This window comes from Brachyistius frenatus, unplaced genomic scaffold (genome assembly GCF_029030835.1).
Source record: "Brachyistius frenatus isolate BFR_SWC_R1_liver_20210118 unplaced genomic scaffold, ASM2903083v1 Contig_15, whole genome shotgun sequence".
In the NCBI taxonomy this organism is placed as follows: domain Eukaryota; kingdom Metazoa; phylum Chordata; class Actinopteri; family Embiotocidae; genus Brachyistius; species Brachyistius frenatus.
Window position 1 is genome coordinate 5,446,226 of NW_027210614.1, and position 22,382 is coordinate 5,468,607.

The 22,382-nt window shown below is 42.9% G+C and overlaps 1 protein-coding gene across 2 annotated transcripts; it reads left to right on the top strand.

The window, feature by feature from the left end:
* Positions 1-465: 465 nt before the first annotated feature.
* ahctf1 (AT hook containing transcription factor 1) lies at positions 466-22,371 on the top strand. Of its 2 annotated transcripts, none has more exons than XM_069693738.1 (40): positions 466-699; positions 3,450-3,576; positions 4,028-4,178; positions 4,408-4,510; positions 4,895-5,075; positions 5,305-5,512; positions 5,884-6,000; positions 6,151-6,235; positions 6,377-6,527; positions 6,821-6,953; positions 7,290-7,471; positions 7,701-7,762; positions 7,957-8,085; positions 8,262-8,352; positions 8,580-8,669; positions 9,585-9,725; positions 10,017-10,121; positions 10,574-10,670; positions 10,880-11,003; positions 11,132-11,188; positions 11,408-11,554; positions 11,912-12,102; positions 12,189-12,333; positions 12,509-12,640; positions 12,869-13,016; positions 13,199-13,349; positions 13,448-13,555; positions 13,875-14,019; positions 14,190-14,405; positions 14,766-15,441; positions 15,622-15,810; positions 16,124-16,229; positions 16,429-16,556; positions 16,670-16,962; positions 17,179-19,251; positions 19,585-19,858; positions 20,051-20,206; positions 20,305-20,390; positions 20,872-20,963; positions 21,188-22,371. In XM_069693738.1, the coding sequence occupies exons 2-40, from the start codon at positions 3,456-3,458 to the stop codon at positions 21,384-21,386; spliced, it is 7,983 nt and encodes a 2,660-aa protein (XP_069549839.1). In that variant the 5' UTR covers positions 466-699; positions 3,450-3,455; the 3' UTR covers positions 21,387-22,371. The 2 variants fall into 2 exon arrangements, with proteins under 2 accessions (XP_069549839.1, XP_069549840.1); XM_069693739.1 differs by having other exon boundaries at positions 19,615-19,858.
* Positions 22,372-22,382: the final 11 nt, after the last annotated feature.

Sequence of the window (22,382 nt, forward strand, 5' to 3'; positions counted from 1 at the left end):
GAGGTATGTGGAGGTCCCCCCTCACCTCTATAGGTAGGTAGGTATATACTTTATTAATCCCCGAGGGGAATTTTTTTTTTTACTTCAGTGGATGGCGGCACATATGCTGTTGTATAAACCTTTTCACAGCTGACAATTTGACTTGTCATCATAAGAAAAGCACACGTGTATTAAAAAAAATGACTTCATTCCAATCGGGGAAGGTCCTGCTTTATTTATTTTTTTTTTTTTTTTGCATGGTAGTTCACTGTAATGGTTTACAGGGACACGTGATATAACTTAGTCATCATTAATTCAACTGCGCAAAAGCGAAGTTGTCATTTTGGCGCTAAATCGACAGACTAGAACAGAACTGAAAGAAGATCTCGGTGTCAGGCTGTCGTCGGTTCACTGTTCAAAGCATGTACACTTACCGACCGCGGGGGGGCGGCAGCGCGCCTTTGCCGCGTCTGCGCTGCCAGAAACAACGACAGCGACGAAGACACACATGGAGCACTGTCGGACCGTGGAAATGGCGCTTTGCGTTGTCGAAGCCTGAAGTGAGAGGAGCTGTTCGCGCCCGTCGGCTCGGTGAAGCTCCCAGAAACACCCCGCAGGAGAAGTACTTTAAAAAAGAAGAAGAAGAAGGGGCGGATTATGACCGAAGAAAAAGGGACTCGGGATATTTGTCAAGGAAAAGAAAACGACATCCTCGGACAGGTAGCGTAACGTCAGCAGCAGCTAGCGGCACATTGCATCACGTTTTCCAGCAGCGATCAAGAGGAGCGCTTCGCTTCACCCCGGCTCCGCATGATCACGTTGTGCCGGATGATTTCCCTGAAACAGATCCGACAGTACGTCGCTTTTTGTGTCCGACGAAGAGCGGCTGTGTCGTGGGTTGTTTTGGCTAAACGCGTCTCGCCCGGTGTTACGTTGGAAATACGGATTTGTTTGGCTGAATTCCCAGATTCAAGTAAAAACAAGACTCTTGTCTGACTACTAAAACCAAAAAACACTTTGTACTGTGATGCTCCTGGTCATAAAAGTCTCCACGTGGATGTCGGCTCTGTTGTTGGAGACGCGCCGCTCAAGCTAAACGCTAGCAGTTAGCCGCGTTAGCGAAAGTAGCGCTGCGCCCCGGCTAGTCGAGCTAGCTCCTCTCCTTTTAACTTTTGTTCCGAGATTAAATTTAAACGTCAGATATTTAGTCGGCGTCGTAGTTCACATGTTGCAGCGGGTAGTTTAACGTGGGATGTATTTGTAGGTTTGTTTTTAGCTGAATGATTACAGCCCGCTAACGTCAGGTCGGCTAGCTGAGCTTCAACTGTGAAATCGAGTAAACAGTAATCCTGCGTGACCTTGATGCTAACTGAGCTGAAGCAGCGGAGAGGAGAGACCGCGGAGCAGCTGCGGGTCCTCGTCCTACACTAAATAACGTCGTGGTTACGTTGTACCAACAAAACAAAAAAAAACGTGATCGATGGTTTGTTTACATTGTGTGAAGTTAGCTGTTAGCTGTTAGCTCAACGCACACGAGCGCAGCTGATGAGGCTGATCGGTGCTCCGGAGGTTAAAACACGAGCCGGTGAGCTGACGTTTAAATACACAACACACCGTCCAACTCTCACGTCATGACGGTTTCCACCGCCGCATGTGGTTGTTTCCTCTGACTCGAGATAAGTTGTCAGAGACGTGAAGACGTCTCTGTGGCGGAAACACGTGAGCGCTACATGTTGGGTTTGATCGAGCTGCTTCTGCTCTCGATCGGCTCGTTTGTTGTTGTTAAATCTTCTCCACGGTAGAAGCGTGTCGACGTTTTAAGGTTGGCCCGCTTCTGTGTTTAATGGTCGTCTATCTACTACGGGGTCCGTGTCGGGGGCATGTGGCCGTGTGGTGACAGGGTTGTTGCGCGGGAGTTCACTTGAATCCGCTGTGTTTTCCTCGGTGGTCACAGAGGGCGGTGTTGTGTTGTGTTGTGTTGCGTTGCGTTGAGTCCGATCTCACACGCTGTGAAACTCAATTTATGTCTGCGCCACTTCACATCATCCTCATGTAGATCATATTGTTATCTCGTTGGAGCACGAGTGCAGTGACGAGGATGAACATATGCATCAAGGTGAAGGTCTTTAGAGCTCACCTTTATAAACCAAATAGCTCCACGGAAATACAATTACTCAAAACAAGAGAAGTAGTAGTAAGGAGTAGTAACCTGGAAAACCAATAGGAGGATCAAAGTCTACAAAGAACAACTAAAAAAAAAATTCATAAAGACATTGAAAACTGTAGAGGCGTCAGCTAATAATATAGACAATTAGATAAACGCAGCTGTTTAACGTTTGGTCTTTAGTTTCTGTTGAAGAAATGCCCAGACAAATGCTTAAGAAAATTAGCAGCTGTTAAAAGATAAATCTTAAGCTTAGATTTAAAAAGGCTCAGCCTTGATTTCATTCTGTGGTCTTCTGGCATCTTGTTCCAATGTTTGGCAGCATTGCGACTAAAAGCGGTTCTGCCAATTTTTGTTTTTGTCATGGGAACAACTAAAAGTCCCGAACCAGCCGACCTGAGCAGTCTGCAGGGCTCATACCGGATTAGTAGATTAGACGAGTATTTTGGACCGAAAGCGTTCAATGGTTTATGGACAAGTAAGAGTATTTTGAAGTTGATCCTTTGGAAACTGCAAGCCAATGAAGCGATCTGAGACCTGGATTTATGTGCTGATCTTTTTTGGATCCTGTCATAACCCTGGCTGCAGCTTTCTGAATCTGCTAAAACTGTTTAAGGTTATAACATAACAAGGGTAAATAGAAGTAAATACAAGGTAAAACAGCCGGGCTAAAGTCGCCACATATTCACAAATCTATTTATTAAGCGGTTTTAAGATGTTTTCACATGATGCTGGTGTTATGATTTTGACGGACAATAATTTAAATTCTTTGGTACCCTGACGGCATCAACGGCCTCTGTGATCTCTCACTGAAGATATTTGAAGACTGAAATGTTATTGTCTAATTGATGACTCTAATAGTGCTTTATTGCAGCTCTTTGTAAGATCTCACTGTCAGATCTGATATCTGCTAACAGATGTGTAGCAGTATGTCATGTGTGGTTTATTAGAAAGCAAACCCAGTTTCAGCCCCAGTTGTCAGCAAGTTTGCTGACACCATGTTTCCTGACAACTGGGGGTACAACTGTGGTTCGAAAGAAAGGCCTCTTGTGTCCTCTAAAACCTGGCCGAGCAGATAAATCCTAAAGTGTTTTTATGGACTAGAAAGGGTTCACAAAGAGTGTTTCACTGACTGTCATTTTTAATTTGATTAATTGACGTTTCATTAGTCAGCAAGTGTCTTGTGCAGGGTGATATTGAGATAATAAAAGGATATCTTTGACCATATTTAACTGGCGTAATAATTTAGCATTTTTTTAAATGCACTGCTGTTTCTAACATATTTCCTGTGATTCTGTTTATGCAGTGAACAATGCATGACCTGACTGCCCAAGTCACCAGCAGCCTGCTGCCTTTCTCAGGAGTGACTGTAGATGCTCTGGGGGAGGATGAGATCACTCTAGACTCTGTTCTTCAGGGGAAGTTCACTGTTGGTAAGCATATTTTATTATGAATTATTTCTATCAATAGATATTTTCTTTTCTCTATTTGTATTTCCCAAGGTAATATGAAGGATTGAAACCACATTGCCACTCTGTTCTTCATAAGAAAATATGCAGTCCATCTTTTATAAACTATAACGCAGATGGAGAATATGACTCAATTTTAATTTGACTCTTTAAACACTTTCATCCTATTTGTGAATGATTGAAATCATACCTGCAAATAAATCTGTTGATCATGTTTTTTTTCTCATGTGGGTTTATTTTTCAAATTTACACATTGATAGGTAAGTTTAGGAACCCGTAGTCAATACCATTGTTACACGGGAAGGTTTCATCTTGGCTGCAGGTCTTCTGTTGACTCGTGGGCTGTAGGATTTTTTAAAACTGAACCCAGTTTGAGGTAGTAACCCACCTTTCCTTCCCTTGTCTGCGTATGAAGGCCGCAATGGGTTGGCCTGGCTGGCCTGTGGCCCCCAACTGGAGATTGTCCATGCAGTGACAGGAGAACGGCTGTCTGCGTACTGCTTCAGTGGTGGAGGGGAGCACCCACCCAGGGTCCTTGCTGCCAGGGACTTCAGCTGGCTCAAACGGTCAGGGCTTCGTTTCACTGTCTCTTTGTCTTCATCCGTTTAACACGTATTAATGTGGAGTCTGATAAGTTTAAAACAAAAAAGTGTCATTTACTATTAAAAAATGTATTAAGTATAACTGGACAAAAATATTTCCATGTGTGTTCACTTTTGTTTCAAATATGACTTTTAACTGTGTAATAATGACAGCTGAGGAAATCCTTACTCATGTGATGTTTACATCCACCAGGTCTGGGTTGCTTGTTGGCTTGGAAGAAGTAGAAGGCAGCGTGCTGAGTCTTTATGACCTGGGACTGTCGAGGGTGGTTAAAGCGGTGGTTATACCAGGCAGGGTGAGTTGATTGTTCTCTGCTCTTCAGTAATCGAGATGGTCAATAAAAGCAAGATAAACATAAGCTTTGGATCCAAATGCTAAAATCATGTATTATTCACAATACATACAACATTTATAGCAACATTTGATTGATCAAAAATATTTAAAGTGTAATTTTCCTTTTAGTTTTAAGCATTTATTTCCAAACTGGCTGGTACAGACACAAAGCTTTCAAAATCACATTTAAGAATTTAGACTCATTAAAAAAAAAAAAAAAAAAGATCTGAGCAAAGACACAGATTTGGACAATCTTTGCAAATTATAATCAGTGTAACATATATAGTATCAAAACCTGAACCTTTTTAGTTTGTCTGTGTTTCTTTCTACCCTTTCTCTCGTCTAGATTACAGCTATAGAGCCATTAGTGAGTTACGGTGGAGCAAGTACATCGACACAGCATCTTCACCAGAGTTTGCGCTGGTTCTTTGGCATTGCTGCCATAGTAACAGATCTCGGTCATGTTCTGCTTGTGGACCTCTGTCTCGACGATCTGTCCTGCAGCCAAAGTGAACTGGAGGCTTCAGGTGAGCAGCTTCCACAAGTAAGGGTGGTGTTGTCTGCATTTTGTCTTTGTTTGTCTTCTGTCCCTTACAGATTGCTTTTTATCCTGTTTCCACCTTTATGCATACCGAGTGTGCTGGGGTGGAAATATACTGACACCTATAGATTCATTGTAAATTGGTGAAGGAGTACTTATTCTGCTCCCTGCTTTCTAAAACTGTTTCTCCTTTTATATTTACTCTGTGTTTGCAGACCTGCAGGTAGTGACCAAAACTCCAGCAGAGATCCCGAGGCTCAGAGAAGTCAGCACTAGACAGGGCAGACATCTTTGTCTCCAGCTGAACGGACCCAGTGGAGTTGGAGCCACAGCTCTGCAGTACATCTCCAGGACCAACCAGCTGGCAGTAGGATTTTCTGATGGATATTTACAGCTGTGGAACATGAAGACTCTAAAGAAGGAGTGAGTGTTTGTATTTTCTTTGGCTTCATAACTAGTGAGAGTGGGGAGGATGTGTGGATTTTAATCCTAAATAGCCTTTCCTCTGAAGTATAGCCAAATTCTACTTTTACTGTACCTAATGTCGAATATTCCCCAAATAGAAATGTATTATTACTGACAAGATTGCATCAATACTGTATCATGAAAAGTATTTAAAAATACAGTGGAAAAGAGTAGAGACAGTGATTTTTTTTTCTTTTCTTTAATTATATATTTTTTTAAATTCAGGAGCAACATATTGCAATAGTATTAATCGCATCAACCAGTATTTTTGTTTTTATTTCTTAAAAATCACTGTATGTATGAATTATTTTTTAATTGTTTATTTTTAGATACCACTCCCAGTTAGAGGGTGGCAGGGTACCCGTGTATGCCTTCACCTTCCAGGAGCCGGAGAATGACCCCAGGAACTGCTGCTACCTCTGGGCTGTCCAGTCTTCTCAGGACCTGTGAGCCTCACCTTAAACTCTCTTTTAGTTTAAATATAAGCATTTACATTATCTTCATTTCCAAGTCCTGCCTCCAGTCAAAGTGTGTGTGTATATGTTTTTACTTCCACGTTTCTTACTTTTCCTGCACTTTGTTTCACACCCACACAGTGAGGGGGATACGGTCAGCCTGCACCTGCTTCAGCTGGCCTTCAGCGAAAGAAAGTGTCTCGCTTCTGGAAAGATCCTCTATGAGGTCTGTTGTGCATACAATATAAATAATATTTACTCTCTGTTCATTTCAATTTATGACTTATGGTTTATGCCCAAGTCCCAAACAAATCTAAACTGTACTTATGTGCTTTACTCTCCACCTCTTTGTCTTACTCTCACACAGGGTCTAGAGTACTGTGAAGAACGTTACAGCCAGGATTTAAGTGGCACTGTTTTCCCGCTCCGGGCCCAGGCTACAAACACCTGCCTGCTGAGTTGCCAGACCATCGAGAAACTCCGACCTCATCCTGACAGGGATGACACCATGAATGAAGGTTAGTCGCTTCTACTAAAACAACATAACAGTTTGAAGGGAGATAATCTGCAGGTTTTTAGACTTTTGTTGTAGTAGAGAATTGGGGACTATTATTGTTACCCTTCATATGTTCTCATGAAAACTGTTTCTAGGGCATAGTGGAGAACAGTTCTACTCTGTTTCTATTTTTGCATATTAAATCAACTTTGCCTGTTTCCTTACCTCTCTTCTCATCACGAATTCCACCTTCGTGCACACTTTTCGTCCATCCTCTCTCTCATTCCTTTCTTCCGCACCTCTTTCCCTTTTCAGTTGCATCTCCGGATACTAGTGTGTCCATCTTCAGCTGGCAAGTCAAGGCCTACGGTCAGGGAAATCCATCTACCTACGTCGGAGTTTTTGACATCAACCGCTGGTACCACGCACAAATGCCAGACTCTTTAAGGTACAGTGGAGACAGATTCTGTAACTCTAGAGGCATCTTGAGTCTTTAATTTTAAAACATAATAAATTAAATCCAAACTTTCATCAATGCATTTTAACAGTATGCCCCCCCCCCCTCAGTTTAGAATGAATATGCATTAAGGGGAAGAAGAAAACTGAAAGCAATTGTACATACTTACTGTATAAATGCAGTTTTTCTCTTTAATGGCGTTAAAGATTTATGTAATTTTAATGATGCAGATCATTAGGTACCCATTGTCTCCTGTTTTGTCTTGTCCAATTCGAACAACTGCTTGATTTAACGTGGCACTACATTTCCCTGGTTTGTGTTTGTCAGAATGGGAGAGTCTCTGCAGAATTGTCCGTACCTGGCAGTTTGGTCTCTGGACCCAGTGGTGCAGATGGTGTCCCCACATGTCCTCCTCGATGTGGTGGTACATGAGCGCAGCCTGAGCAGGGGCCTGCCCTACACCTGCCCCCCACCAGAACAGTATTTTAATCCCACCACATACAACTTTGGTAATGTATATACAGTACAACAATCTTGATATGAAAAGACAATGAAAATGTAGTATTGAATTATTTCAGAGGTCCATGTTTTTTCCAGGTTTTATCTCTGTATTTGTGAGCCCTGTTTTGTATTGTTCAAGCGTTTGCTTGTGTAGACCTGTCCAGGTTTGTAGTTGAAATATAGTATAACATGTAAGGTTAATTGTCTGTTTGTTATTTTTCTCTTTTCATGTTTCAGATGCTACCTGTTTGCTTAACTGTGGAATTGTGCACTTAACCTGCTCTGGTTATCAGAAAGAGGCAAGTTTCTTGTATTTATTTTTCTAGTTTAACCTCATCATTAACTTTTGGCATTGAATTCAAACATAGATTGCCAGAAGTTGCTATGTGACTGTATACAATTGCCAAGGTAAAGTTCATTCTGCATGTATGTTGGCTTACTTGGGTGTTATTTTATTGTCATGTAACCTCTTCTTTGTTGTCCTTAAAATTAGACCCTGAGTTTTTTGAAGAAAGCAGCTCCTTGTTCCAGTGACATCATCTCCACTAGCTACTCTCACTGCCTCATGTCGGGCCTACTCTCATCTCGTCTGGCTGAGACCCAGGCATCCAGCCTGTCTCAGGTACATGCACATACTTGGCACACCGACCCACATAGCCACCGTTGTCAAAGCTTTTGTACTCCCTCTTAGTGTACACATTAAAGAGACTCTCCCACAGTGTACAGAATCAAGTAAAATATTTATTCTTTGTAGGTTTTGATACTTATTTGTACATGCAACTTTATGTCGTTCTACAGGAGGAGCAGCTCGATGCCATTTTGTCAACAGCCGTGGAGACCAGCTCCTTGGGAATGATCACCGGCTGTATCAAGCAGTGGACAGCAGAAGGTAAGGAATTGCACTTCTGTTAGTGTTTGTCTAAAACTTCTCACCCAAACTCACTGCGTGCATGTCAGTGGTGAAGATTATGTTTTTGGGTTCATCTCACACATGCCTACATATACAGAGTACATTTTGTATGCATGTATAACTAAATCTCTACTATGCACTCCTGCATACATGCCACAGCCTCCTGCTCTGCAGTTAACTCCTCAAATTGTGTTGTTCTTCAACAGAACAACCAGGCTCTGCACTGAACCTGCGCTACATCCTGGACTGGGCCTGGAACAAAGTAGTCCAGACCAAGGAGGAACTGGATGGCATCTGTGTGTTTGATAAGACATGCTCAGTTATATAGAATGTTGCTTAGATGGATCTTTTACATTTTATAGTCTCCTTAAGTAGACTTACAAAAGTACAAAGTTTCTTCTTAACATTGATCAAATTAGAATTTGCGACGTGATCTCATTATATGTTTATATTTTATTACCTGTTGACAATTGGACATCTTTACAAACCTTTGCACTCGCTGTGAAACATTTGAATAGATTATATCAGATATTTTTGCATTACCAGTGAGGCTTATGACAACTGAAACTTTTACATGGCAGTATTATTTAACCCAGGGGTGTCAAACTCATTTTAGTTAAGGGGCCACATACTGCCCACTTTGATCTCAAGTGGGCCAGACCAGTAAAATCATAGCATAATAACGCACACATAATGACAATATTTCTCTTTGTTTAAATCATTGGTGAAGGTTTTTGGATGATAAACCCTATTTTAAGGTCTTTCTACAATAAACTAGAAACATAAAGACCAAAAACTCAGACATCAGCCCACTGTTTATCTGCCCCGGCCTGTGGCACCGAGCGCTTCTTCCTCCGAAGCAGACGTCGCATTTACACTGTTTTTGAAGCAATTACTGGATCGATTTAAAAAAAAAAAAAACATTTGTACTCATAAACCTCCATATTCTCATAGAAATACAATTTATGTCTTTCTGTAATTTTCACACTTAGCAAAGTCATCCGGCGGGCCGTATGTTTGACACCCCTGATTTAACCTTAACAAGGACAGGACATGCTTTCCTGTCCCTTTGGCATAATCATAGATGATTCATGACTCAACCGATATTAACCCCTCAAATGAAATTCCGAATTCTTTGTTGTTGTTTGTATGTTTCTTTCAATGTCTGTATTTATATCATATATGTGTTCCTCTATGTGTTTGTTCCCAAGGTGCACCGCTGTTTGACAGCTCGTCCAACTTCACGGACCCTCAGACCATGCAGCTGCTCCAGCACAGTCAGAGACTGCTCAGTAACCTCAGCGCCATCTTCCACTGTCTGCTCAATGAAGCTCAGGAGCTCACACAGAAAGGTGCCACGTCTGCACAGACGCACTCACACGTTCATGTTTTATATTTCCCTGTAATGTCAGTGAAACCGGTTCGGTCAGCACATGAGCATTGTTTTAATTCCCCTTTTTTGAATGTTCAATGAATGTAGTTGTCAGTAAAATTAAATCTAGTGCTTCATAACTACATGGCTTGCTACAGTTTAAGTTATAATGTGATGTCCTTTGATTAACTGATTTTAATAAATGAGAAGCCATTGTATTATTATTTTGAGCCATAGTTTTTGATAGAGTCTGTTTTTTGTTGTTGTGTAGGACTGGTAGGTCTGATGAACAAGAACATTGTGTCCAGTCTGATTTCCAAGTACGCTCAGGTGGTCCTCTGGTTCTGTCGTACCGGCTTACTCCCCGAGGGATCAGGTAAAGTGATGCCTGCATAAACACAATCTATGAGGAAATTCATCAGAGGGAAGCCTTAACTGAATCCCAAAGCACAATTTCTGTCAGTGAAAAATGAGTTGAGAGCAGCCAATGCACTTATTTTGTGAATATGATGACAAATTTGCATGCTGACCTAAAAACATTAGTTCAATGGAAACATTCTTTGATGTAGACTGTAATTAAAAGAAAGATCAGGTGCCATGATTCTGCTTTTGACATTGTTAATAACTAACTTGTGCTCAGTTAAGCAAATAAAGAGCAATTGGTCAATACAATTAGAAGTGTCTAGTCCAAATTTGTTGATGAAATTATATGTTTCTTTCAACTTTGATGTTATCAGACACTAGCATATTTTAAGTGTGGAAAACCTTTTCAATGTGACCATATTAAGTTTTATTTTTCTCTCTGTCTCCCACTGCTCTCCCCATCAGATGATGATGCTCTCCAGATTTCCAGACCTTTCTACACCCACTCAGTCATCAGCAACTATTATACTATACGCAGAGAAGAGCTGAACAGGCTGGCCAAGTCAGTAGTGACAGCAATTTCATTGTGCCTATATTCCAAAACTAGGCCTGTGTATAACCAATAACTCCACAAATAATGTCTTGGTTTTTGATCAGTAGCCAAGTTATTAAGAATGACAGATACCCCCTCAGTTTTTTCAGTTGTCTCCCCTTTTCCTTGATGATCAGCTCAGTTGATCTCATGCTGATACTCTTCTGTTGTCTTCTCAGGGGCAAGTGGTGCGCTGACTGCCTGATGATTGACGGTTTGGTTGAACAGTGCGGTGAACGCTTGACCAAGTTGTGGAAAAGGGATGACGGTGGAACAGGGCAATACCCGCCACCTACACTGCATGTAAGGATTTAAAATCTATATTTTCTAATTTCATGAATTTTGTATGATCTATTATGTTATACTGAATTGTATCTGCTGTTACAATGTTGTAAGGAACTGGATATTAATTAAATGTCATTGCTTCACAGGCCTTGCTCGACATCTATCTTCTGGACAGCATTGATGAAGCTGCTAAACATGCAATTGTATCCTTCAACTCATACGACCCATTTACAATGTCGGACAGCGTTAGCATTTGCCTGTTTTAACAATATAACGGTGATATTTTCTTACTCTATTCTAGGTTATTTAGTAAGTTCAGTGTTGTAAATGTGGCATTCTCAACATGATATAAACCTTAAACTGTCCCAGAGACTGATTAAATTGAGCTTTCTGTTTGTATGATCCTTGACACATTGTTCCAGGTGATTTACCTGTTGTTGGATGTGATGTACTCCTTCCCCAATAAGGACGGAGCATCAGTGGAGTCTTTCCCCACAGCCTTTGCCATCCCTATCGGACTGGTCAAACTAGTACAAGGCCTGTGGCTACTGGACCACCATGACCATCAGGTAAACACTGAAGTTCATTATTCATCTGTCTCAAAGACCAGATAGACCTCTATTTTATCAAGTGTATCAAGCCACTTCTGAGACATGGGTGTGGGTTGTTTTGCACTTTGAGTGCCATAACACTAACCTCCTGCTATTTATGTTATAAACTACTTTTTATTGTTATCTGTAATGACCGATCAGGCGCCTGGGTTTTCTAAGAGCTTTCCAGTTTGACATGATTTCTTTGTTTTCCCTCAAGTAGATAAAATGAGTGAATCCCTACATAACAACAGTATACAGCTGAGCCTGCATAATTTATGATACCATCCTTCTGTAAGGTTTTTAAAATATTTCTTCTTCTTTTGTCCTCATCAGAGTTCATTTGAGCTGCTCCTGCATCCAGCTGCTTCTCAGTGTCATTTTGAGTGGCAGCATGAGCGTGTCCTGCAGGCACTCATGTGCCAGGGCCAAAAGTCAGTGGCACTACGATACTTCCATGTTACAAAGCCACCGATTTCCTCCACCTCCCAGGCAAAACTTTGTCTGTCTGTACTGCTACACAACAGGTAAGTTCAATAGGAAAGGACTCTGTGCAAGAACACCCACAATCTTACTCTACCTCCATTAACCAGACGGTGCACTCTTCTTCCAGGTGTCTCATAGAGGCGTGGTGCTTACTTCGGCAACACTCTACTCGCCAGAGCATGGGTGAGCTGCTGGGCTTCCTGTATGAGAGCTGCCAGGAGCTCGGCCTCATCAAAGAGCTGCTCAAACTGCCCCTGGGCCTCAATGAACAGGTAGAGAAATAGATAAAAGCATAACTAGATTGGGAGGCAATTGTATTTTTTTTTTTTTTAAACAATTTCATTACATTGCAATTGCCTTATCTTGAATTGTTTTTCCTGCTGTAGATGATTCTTTTGGATTATAAAGTTGATGCCTAGATACATGGTTCTTGGGTTTGTGTTTCAGGACTGTTTGGAGAAGTTTCTCAAGGGGACAGGGGGTCTCCAGAACAGAGAACTACTGATGGTTCATTACCTTCAGCAGGCAAACTACATTCCTGCTCTGCAGCTCAACCACAGACTCAAGATGAACTTGGTGGTAGGTTGGACACACACAAAGTATTACAATCACAGCAGTATTTTAACATTTGTGATAGTTATGTTGAGAATTACAATATTCAGTATTAGATTTATTGAACCAGCATTTTGTTCAACATTCTGCATAAACTGTGAACCACAATAAAGTCTGTCACCATGGGGTTATATAGAGAGAGGGTCTTTACTAATCCCCAGTTTATAAGAATCTTCTCTTGCCTCTTTTCTTTAGAATGAGCGAGACCCGAAGCTTAAAGAACGGTCCAACACCAGGAACTCTATATTGGATCAGTATGGCAAAGTTTTGCCCAGAGTCCAGAGGAAACTGGCAATGGAGAGAGCGAAGCCCTACCAACATCCCTGCACCATCCACAGAGAAGGTAAGGACACATCAATCAATATCTATAAAGTATTCCAATCAGTGGAAACATGTTTTCTCTGCGTTGTATTGAAACATTGATTAAAAACTCTTGTAAAACCACTCTTTTTGACTTCATCACACAACAGCTTAAAAACATTTATATATTAAATATAAATAATATATTTGCACTCTGTGCTCCAGTTTCTCGGCCGCAGCCACTATCGACTATCACCAAACGTTCTGCCAACGACAAGGTGATGTCCAGGGCTGGATTTATCAACAATGTCCTGACCAAGATTGAGGAGGTGTGGTTAGGGAAAGGAGCTACACCACAGTCCTCCCCAGCCAAGAGGTGAGAATAAAATACCACAATTGTATGCCAAGGTTAACAATTTTTTAGAATTTTGATTCATTATATTTCTTTTAAAATACCTATAATTTCTCTGCCAGTCACAGGTCAGCTGCTGCTCAGAGTCCCAGCCCCAACACTCCCTCGCTGGCCCCTCCTGAGCCCTTCCTAGGAACTCCTATCACCATGACCTCCAAACGAAAGTCAAGGTACTTTCATAAGAGCTCCAGGCATACCATATTGTTATATATTAATAGACAGCACAGTAACAAACTCCATGAGCTGCAGTTCTTATCTCCATACATTATCTTGACCTCTGATGTATGAAATATGTGACTTTGAAAATTAAGCATTGTTAAAGCATTTATGTTTTTTTTTTTTAAATACAAACATTCACAATAGTGGCACCTACACTATTTTGTAAACACATAAAGACTCGAATATCGGGTTAAATGTTGAGTTTTGTTAAGACAGCATCTTAAAGTCGAGGATGCTTTTCATTCCTTCTTCCTCTTCCGTGTGACCCAGACTGATGGACTTGGTGGTTCATCCATCCTGCCAGACTCCTCGGCCTCTTCTCAGCCCTCCCAGACCTCCCAGCTCTTGGGTTTCTCCAAAGAGCACCAGCAAAGCCCCAGAGCTCAGTCTGCTGCAAACACCGCAGGTTGTCAAGGTGAGTGGACGAACCAATTTAAAGAAAAGGAACTCTGTCATTGACACCTAATGTCATCAGTATTTCTGTGTGTTTGATCTGTAATGTTTATTTCTCTAACTATTTACTTTGTTAGTCCTGGAGTATATGAGTATTGTGTTTCTTATACTTTTCCTGTGCTGTCCCCTCAGCGAGCTCGGGCCTTGGCTGCCTCCAGCTCTGTGTTCTCAGCCTTCACTCCCCAGTCCATCCTGCGCAGCAGCCTGAGGCCCACACCCGTTGCCACCCCCTCTGCTTCTCCAGGGCGCTCCATCACCCCCCCACTCCGGAACAAAGAGAGCCGGATCACCTTCATCGAAGAGGCTGAATCCCCCGAAACGGAGAAGGCCATCAGATGGACTAATGGGGTAAGATCAAGCACATGGTGGGAGAGGTGTGTTGATCTAACTAACCACCACAAGAGAACAAAAGGTCTTTCAGTTAGGCTGCAGCTCAGATGATTTTCAGCTTTATATCACAGAGGTTGTGGAGTTACTACTTGGTATTCTGGTTCTTTTGGGAGTACAGTACATAATGCACCAATACAACATATAATGCGCAATGTGCAATAACTCACTATTATTACCAGACACACTTTGTACTTAGTAATCCGTACGAGTACACTCACATCTTTCTCATCAGCTTTTTCCTCTTGGTTTAGTTGGTACATTTGATTCCCTCTCTAAAATGCATCTTTTAATCATCTTTGAAACTATTTTCTTCTGTAGATGGCAGCAGACAGTGAGATTAGTCTGCTGACCAGAGGCTCCACACTCTCCAAAGCTACACATAAGACCTGGTCCTCACAGCCTGCTGAGGAGGAAGAAGATGGAGACGAGGAGGGGGAATCACCTCATGTAAAGTTCTTGCCCCCAGAAGGTGGTATTCCCTTACCACAACTGAGATGCTCAGCGAGCGAGTCGTCTTCCACGCATGAAGTCGCTACAGAAACAAAACCATCAGATGCAACGCAAGCACGACTTAGTCTGAGCTTTAACGCCAGTCAGGCATCGGTTAAATCAACAGACACCACCCTAGAGTACTATGATGCCCCTCTCTCACAGTACCAAGAAGGAGACGATGACCGTGCAGCGACAGATGAAGATGACGGGGTAGTGACCCTGAACATCAAAGCCCAGACTGATGAGGAAGAACCAGAAGAAATGCCCTTACTAACACCTGAGCAAACCTTCCACCTGACATCAGAGGATACAGAAAAGGAAGAAGAGGAGGTGAGGGAAGACAAAACATTTGAGGAAGTGATGGAGACCGGTCTCGAACAGGAGGCGACAACTGAGGAAGAAGTTCCGTCTCAAGAGGAGGATGAACAGGTTATTGAGTCAAGTAGCAAACAAGAGGATGTTGCAGCTCTTGACCAAGAGGAGGACTCTACCCCTTATCAAGGTAATTCATTTTCAGAATCTCTACAACTTATTATTAAAGGTGGGTTGCTTCACACCAGGACTGCACCGCATCAACATACAAATGCATATGCTATGCTCTGATTTTTAAAGTTGTTGAAAATATTTATATGTTTTGTCATCTTCTCTAAAACATCACTCGACATATTTTGTGTGCTACTAGGTGTTAACCAGGTAGCTGAGAGCTCGGACTCTGGCACTGAGGTGGAATCTCAGGATCTTCCAGGGAAAGCTGAGGGACAGGGTGTCCAGTCAGTGGCCACTGAAGCCCCAGAGCTCACTGAGCATCCTGAACCACCTGGAGCAGCTGAAACCACAAATGAACCAGCAGATGATCTGGAGCAATCAACAGGTCCATCCCTAAATACATCCTTTTATACCAAAATGAATTAAGAGATGTTACCACGTCTTATTAAACAAGAGGGAAGTGATACAACATATACATAATACCATGGGAAGATTGTAAAATCATCCATTACCAAACCGATAATGGTGACACGTCTTCACGCAAAGATTTCTGTATTATCAAAAGTACTTTGGTTTCCTGATATGTGTTACTTGGAATAATGAATATTTATGTTGTTAGTTGACATCGACACGGTACAGATAATGATTGTGACGATACTGATTTTTTTTTTTTCTTCTTCTGCATTTTTTGCCATCAGATCTGACAGACTTTGTACAGCGGCATCTGTTTGGTAGTAATCTGTCTTCTCCGCTCACGCGTTCAGCAATCCACAATGCATCACAGGCCGAGACGTCCTTCAACAGGTAAGTGCACTTTTCAGTTTCAAAACCATAAAAACACTGTTTAAAAAAAATAAAAATATATGTATATATAAAAAGCCTCAAAAATATATCCATTACAGTGTAGTGCTACAAATGAGTTTCCAGAGTTGTCCAGTTGTTCTCTAACTGTCCTGTGGTTTTTGATGAGTTAAAAGCAGCTGCTGTTCTCACTTTGTCTCAGTGAATCAGTAGGTGAGGATGAAGAGGAGGAGCAGGCTGCTGCTGCTGCTGAAGCTCCCCCGGTGTTCACCTCCCAAAAATCGACCACTTCTGTGACGTCCTCAGAGCCAAGTGGCACAGACTCCCGATGTGAGGAAGACTGCTACAGACACATGCACATTAACAGTGTGGCTATTAATGTTAGTGCTATTTTAATCTTAACACATCATCTCACTTTTATGTTTGCACTTTGTATCTCACAGCTGTCGTGAGTGTCAACGATAGTGAAGAGCTTTCTAGCCCTGCATCTGATGATGATGAGGAGGAGGAGGAAGAGGAGGAGGAGTCTGAGGAGGAAGATGAAGAGGAGGAGGAGGACGACGAAGACTCTGGTAGTGAGGTGGAGATTATTGAGGAGGTCCAGGGTAACGGGCGGCTGCCACCCCGCCAACCCAGTTCAGTCTTTGTGCAGCAGGGACACACACACTTCCTGCCAACACTATCAGAGCAGGAGGCTGCAGAGTTCTCTCTGATCACACCCGGTGCGGAGATGAAGGTAAAAAATGTAGACCTGAAGCTATTGAATTAGTACATTTTCTGGAAAATTCACCAGAAACAATTTTAATTAGATGTACACTCTTTGCTCCAGCATCACTAATGTGAAGATTTGCTATTTTTCTCCGTTTTATTTTGTTTTGTAAATTGATTATCTTGGGGTTTGGGTAACATTTTGCAAAAAATACACAAACTCTGCATGTTTGCTTCTTTTCAGATAGTAGAAGAGGACATGGAGGGTGAGGTGGTGATGGTGAGACTCGGGGCAGACGACGCGGGGCTCGATCCAGATGAGGACGTAGAGCAAGGATCATCATACATGGAGCTCAAACCTTCTACCACTCTCTTGCTACCCTTGGAGCTCGTGGAGGAACCACACGGCCTGACCCATAGCGCTCAGCTGGACCTTCCTGAGCTTCAGCAAGCCATTGTGGCACATGACCCGCAGACTGAAACTCACAGCAGCTTCTCTTTGATGCTGGATATGGACGAGGACAGGGATAAAGAGGCCGGCACCCTACCTGCAGAAAATGATCTGCAGTCCTCTGACCCTTCTACCCAATCTCAAGTAGAGGATGCTATTGATGCCTTCTTGGCCAAACCTGAGGTTATTCTGTTGGGCATAGGTGACCATGATTATCCTCAGACTGGAGAAACTTCACAAGAGGACAAAATGAAAGAGATGGAGACCTTGGATGGAAATGATGATGAACAAAGGGAATCAGAAGTCCAAACTGACCTACAGACTGAATACACTGAAGAAAAGCCAGAGACAGAAGATGCTAAAGAGCTGAAGGATGTAGAGTTCATCATGTTGGCTGTAGATCATGAGTCTGTCACTCTTTCTGTCTCTGAGCCAAGTCCAGCAGAAGAAGTCCCAACAACTGTGGATGACACAGACTCTGTGGAAAAGATGGAAGCTGCTGATGAGGAGGATAAACTAACACCTGTTGAAGAGCAGGAGGAGCCTGAGGAGAATGGGCCTGTGGATATAGACACAGATACTGTCCCCAGCATAGAGCCTGCTGAGGAGAAGCACCAGGAGGAGGAGCACCAGGAGGAGCAGCAGCAGGAGGAAGAGAGACTGCAGGAGGAGGGGCTGCATAAGGAGCACCAGCAGGAGAAGCAGCTGCAGCAGGAGGAGGAGGAACAGCAGCAGGAGGAGCAGCAGGAGGAGGAGGAGGAGGAGCAGCAGGAGGAGGAGCACCAGCACCAGCAGGAGGAGGAGCACCAGCACCAGCAGGAGAAGCAGCAGCAGCAGCAGGAGGAGGAGGAGCAGCAGGAGAAGCAGCAGCAGGAGCAGCATCAGCAGGAGGAGGAGCAGCATCAGCAGGAGGAGGAGGAGGAGCAGCAGGAGGAGGAGCAGGACCACAGTGCATCAGCGGAAGCAAAACAGGAAAATACTAAAGATATTCAGGCAGAGATAGAAGCTAAAACGAGAGCAAAGGTTATCCAGACAAAAGATGAAAATGATGAAGAGCAACCTGTGCAGCAGGTTTTGAGCTCAAATATTCAACTAGACGAAGCACCTGTACCACAGACCCCCACCTCTCACAAGAAGAAGGATCCTTCCACGCCAACACGGATGACGACAAGAGGGAGGAGGACGGTTACGTTCATCTCTGCCCTACCAGAGGAAGCAGATGAGTCGGAGGAGGATCGGAATGTAGAGGACATTGAAACGAGCACCCTGGTCCCTGCCTCACCCAGTCGTACACCTGGAAGAGGTAAACGGGTGACAGTCCAAGCCAGCACACCGCGAAGAAGTACCCGCAAAGCTCAACCAGACCCTCCTAAAAACGAAGTTGAAGAGATGGATAATGATGCATTAACCTCCAAGGCCTCTTCTCCAGCCAGACGTTCCCAGAGGGCGACTGCCACAAGAACCAGCCAAAGGACCCAAAGTAGCAGTGAGGAGGTGTCTGCAGCCACGGAAGTTGTAATCAAAAATGACAAAGACCAAGAGGATGAGGTCACGGATGCAAAAGTTGGTCGACGAACAGGCTCCAAGACTCCGACCCCGTCCAAACGCAGGGCCCCTCAGGTAAACACTCCCCGGAGGTCCAGCCGAAGGATATTGAGTGAGGCAGCGCCGACGCCGCTTGAGATGTTGACAGAAGAGAAGGAACCTGATGATGTCTTCGCCCCCCCTGTAAAACGCAACTCCAGAAGGATGAAGACGGAACCATCTGAGACGTTGCCAGCTCTGCTGGACGAGGAGCGGGAGCCCTCCAGCCCCGGCAGGACAACTCGACAATCCAATCGGATCACCCTAAATGTATATCCACAAGTAAGGATTCAAAAACCTGTCTTTGCTTAACAAACACTCAAAAGCTGAAAGTAGTTGATAACGCATCCTTTATTTAATTTAACACCAAAAATGAAGAGCCATGTGCATCATGTTGTTCATCATCATCTGACATTAGCAGATATTAAGCTTTTGGTTTTGGTTTTTACGTAGAACTGCTTTTAAGACATAACACTACACAAGTAGTTTTGTTTTCACAGATATGTTTGATTTTCATCCCTGATTGTCATGCATGCTTCATACATTATTCAATATTCAATGTTTTCATCTTGACCCATCCATCCATTGTTCATTGATGACATGTACTGCTCCCAGGTGAAACTGGTTCCTGTATCCCTTCCTCAGAGCATAAGGAAGACGAGGGCCGAGCCAATCACTGAAAACACAAAAGAAAGTGAAGATCTGCTCGAGCCTGAACTCAACAGAAATGCTCCTCAAACCAACTCCCGTCGCCTAACTAGAAGCAAACTTTGGTACCACCCCGAGGAAGATCTTCCCCTACTGGACTCACCATTGGAGGTGGATTCTGAAACCCCCGTTGCTGACGCCCTCATCAAGAGACTCCAGGATGAGGAAAAGAAGCAGGAGGGTACGTACGAGGCCACGTTAGACCTAAGATAGCGCTGTGTTGCGTAATGCTGCAGGAACCAGAGTTAAACTGACACGCCTGTGTGGTAAATTCAGGACATTCTTGTCAAGAGTCTCGGGTGCGAATCAGATGGGGGAGGGGGGGTGTCAAGTTTTGTTCAAGCTCCTGTGTAAAAGTGTAATCTCCTAACAGGCGGTGTAGTCGTTACAAAGGCGGTGAGAAGCAGCAGGAAGACTAAAAGGTCACAGGTTTCTACGAAGGACAGCCTTGTCCCTGAACTTGAAGATGACGGCTCCGGTCCAGGCGAGCACTCATTCACCTACTCCCTCTCACGAAGGAGAACACGAGGTGAGCTGAGAATCCATCTGTTCACGTTTATCCAGCCACCCACGATGGTTTTAACCCGGTTGGTCTTGTGTGTGTGTGTGTGTGTGTGTGTGTCTCAGCTCAAAGATCAGAGTCTCCTGGCCCAAGTGAAGAGTCTGCTGCACCCGTCACTCGCAGCAGAAGAGTCAAAGACGATTCTCCAGAGGTAGGCGCCTCTTATTATTAATCTAAAGGGCCGTTCTTCAAACCTGTTGCGTTTCTGTCTGGCTGTGCACGAAGCAGTTTTGAGTTTTTCTATGAAATTCTTTCTCTTCATGAAAAAAAAATGGTGTAACGCTTGTTCTCACTGAGACCAATGCAATAATTAACCGTATGAAACCAGTTGCAGCATCGCAACTTAAGTGTCATCTTTACACTTTCTGTTTTCCAGTCATTCACTGAAATTGTTCAGTGCATTTGGTTTTTAAATACTCGTCTTTCTGCGGTCATCCGGTCATTTGTTTTTCTTTGAAACAAGACGTTTGACACGAGACGGACGAAGAGCCTGATCCACTGCTCTGGAAAGACGGGGCCTGTAACTCCATCAATAAATCAGAAATAATCATGTTGATTTTGAGAAAGCAATAAAATGAAAAGTCTGTTGAAGAATAGTTTTGTTTTTAACATCACGTTTTTCTTTTTTCCAGGATGAAGTTGCTTCAGAAGACGATCATGTAGAAGTGGAGAAAGCAGCTGCAGGTGTTTCTAAAAGCAGAAAAACAGGCAAACGAACAGCCAAGTAAGACTTTTTACAAAAGAAATATTTACAAATATATCCTATACTACACGGGCAATTTCTTAGTTGACATAAATCAAGCGCGTCTTTACATCTTAAAGATAATAATGTACGACTTTTATTTGTCTTCACATTTACAATTTACTCTCACAAGCTGTTTGAGCTTAAAAAAAAAAAAAAATCACCCATGTTAATTTTTTGTTTGTTTTGCCCCTCTTCATCGTCAGATCCAAAGCTGCTGCGGAGCCGCTTCCCATCGCAGAGGTGGACCTGATCTCCCCTCTGCCAAGTCCAGCTGATCCGCTGCCGCGATCACAGAGGAGGATTCCAGAAAGAGAGGTCCCGACCACGAGCAGGAACCTTCGACGCAAACGCGTAATGGACACAGTTTTCACGAAGCCCGTCAGCCGCAGGAAGAGACTGTAAGGAGGTTGGTGGTGGGTTGGACCGGTGAACCTCAGACCGCCACCTGAGGAATTGAACCAACTCACTCATGAGCCGTCAAATAAAAACGTACGCCTAAACGCATGACCGTTCCACTTGCTCAAATGCCTCCCAGAACTTCAGTTTATATATTGACTTTCCTGTTGGAAAATAAAATAGAAGCCGTGTAGGCAGGAAAATATATTTTTGGGACAAAACACACTGGTGGACAGCAGTGTGAGAAAGAGGACTATATTTTTGGAGTTTCCACTTCCCTCTCATACTAACTTGATATCACTCGATATTGTATCTGTGGCCCTTTTTGTTTTGGACTTTCTGCGACGCTGGTCGACTTGACTCTCGGCACAGAACGGGACATGGGAAAGCAAGCGTGGCTTTTTAGCAGTTCCTTTTAATTCAACCACAGACTGAACTAAACTTGCCTCAGATGAAGAGATTTTATTTACATTCTCTCTTATTTCAATTTTTTTTTTTGTTTACTTTTAAAATTTCATGGCCTGCTGTTTTTTCTATTTAAGAAGAAAAGCAACCAACCCAGCAGAGATTATTTCTACTGCTAAATTTGTATATAGTCTTTTGCTATGTTCCGAATAAAGTTGATAGATAAATCTTAAAGAATTATGTTGATTTAGAATTTTTAAGTGTCTCTCGAATGCGTTTGATCATATAATCAGACTGCCTATGCCATAGTCTTAAAATTGAACTTGATTTTGGGGGCTCTTGTGTGCAAAATCACACTGTTGTTACCAGATTTGGACTGTTGCTTTATGTCACTGGGATGTATATTGTGAAAGAAAAAAAAAAACTTGCACACTGGTTTGAAGATAACTCGATTTGGGACATGTTAATAGGCTTGTTTAATTAAATTAATGGCAACCACCATCTGACATATAGGCTATTTTCTGATGAATGTATGTAGAATGTCTTATTTTTGATGACTGCTCTTTGATAAATATGGAAAAGCTTGCATACTTGTTG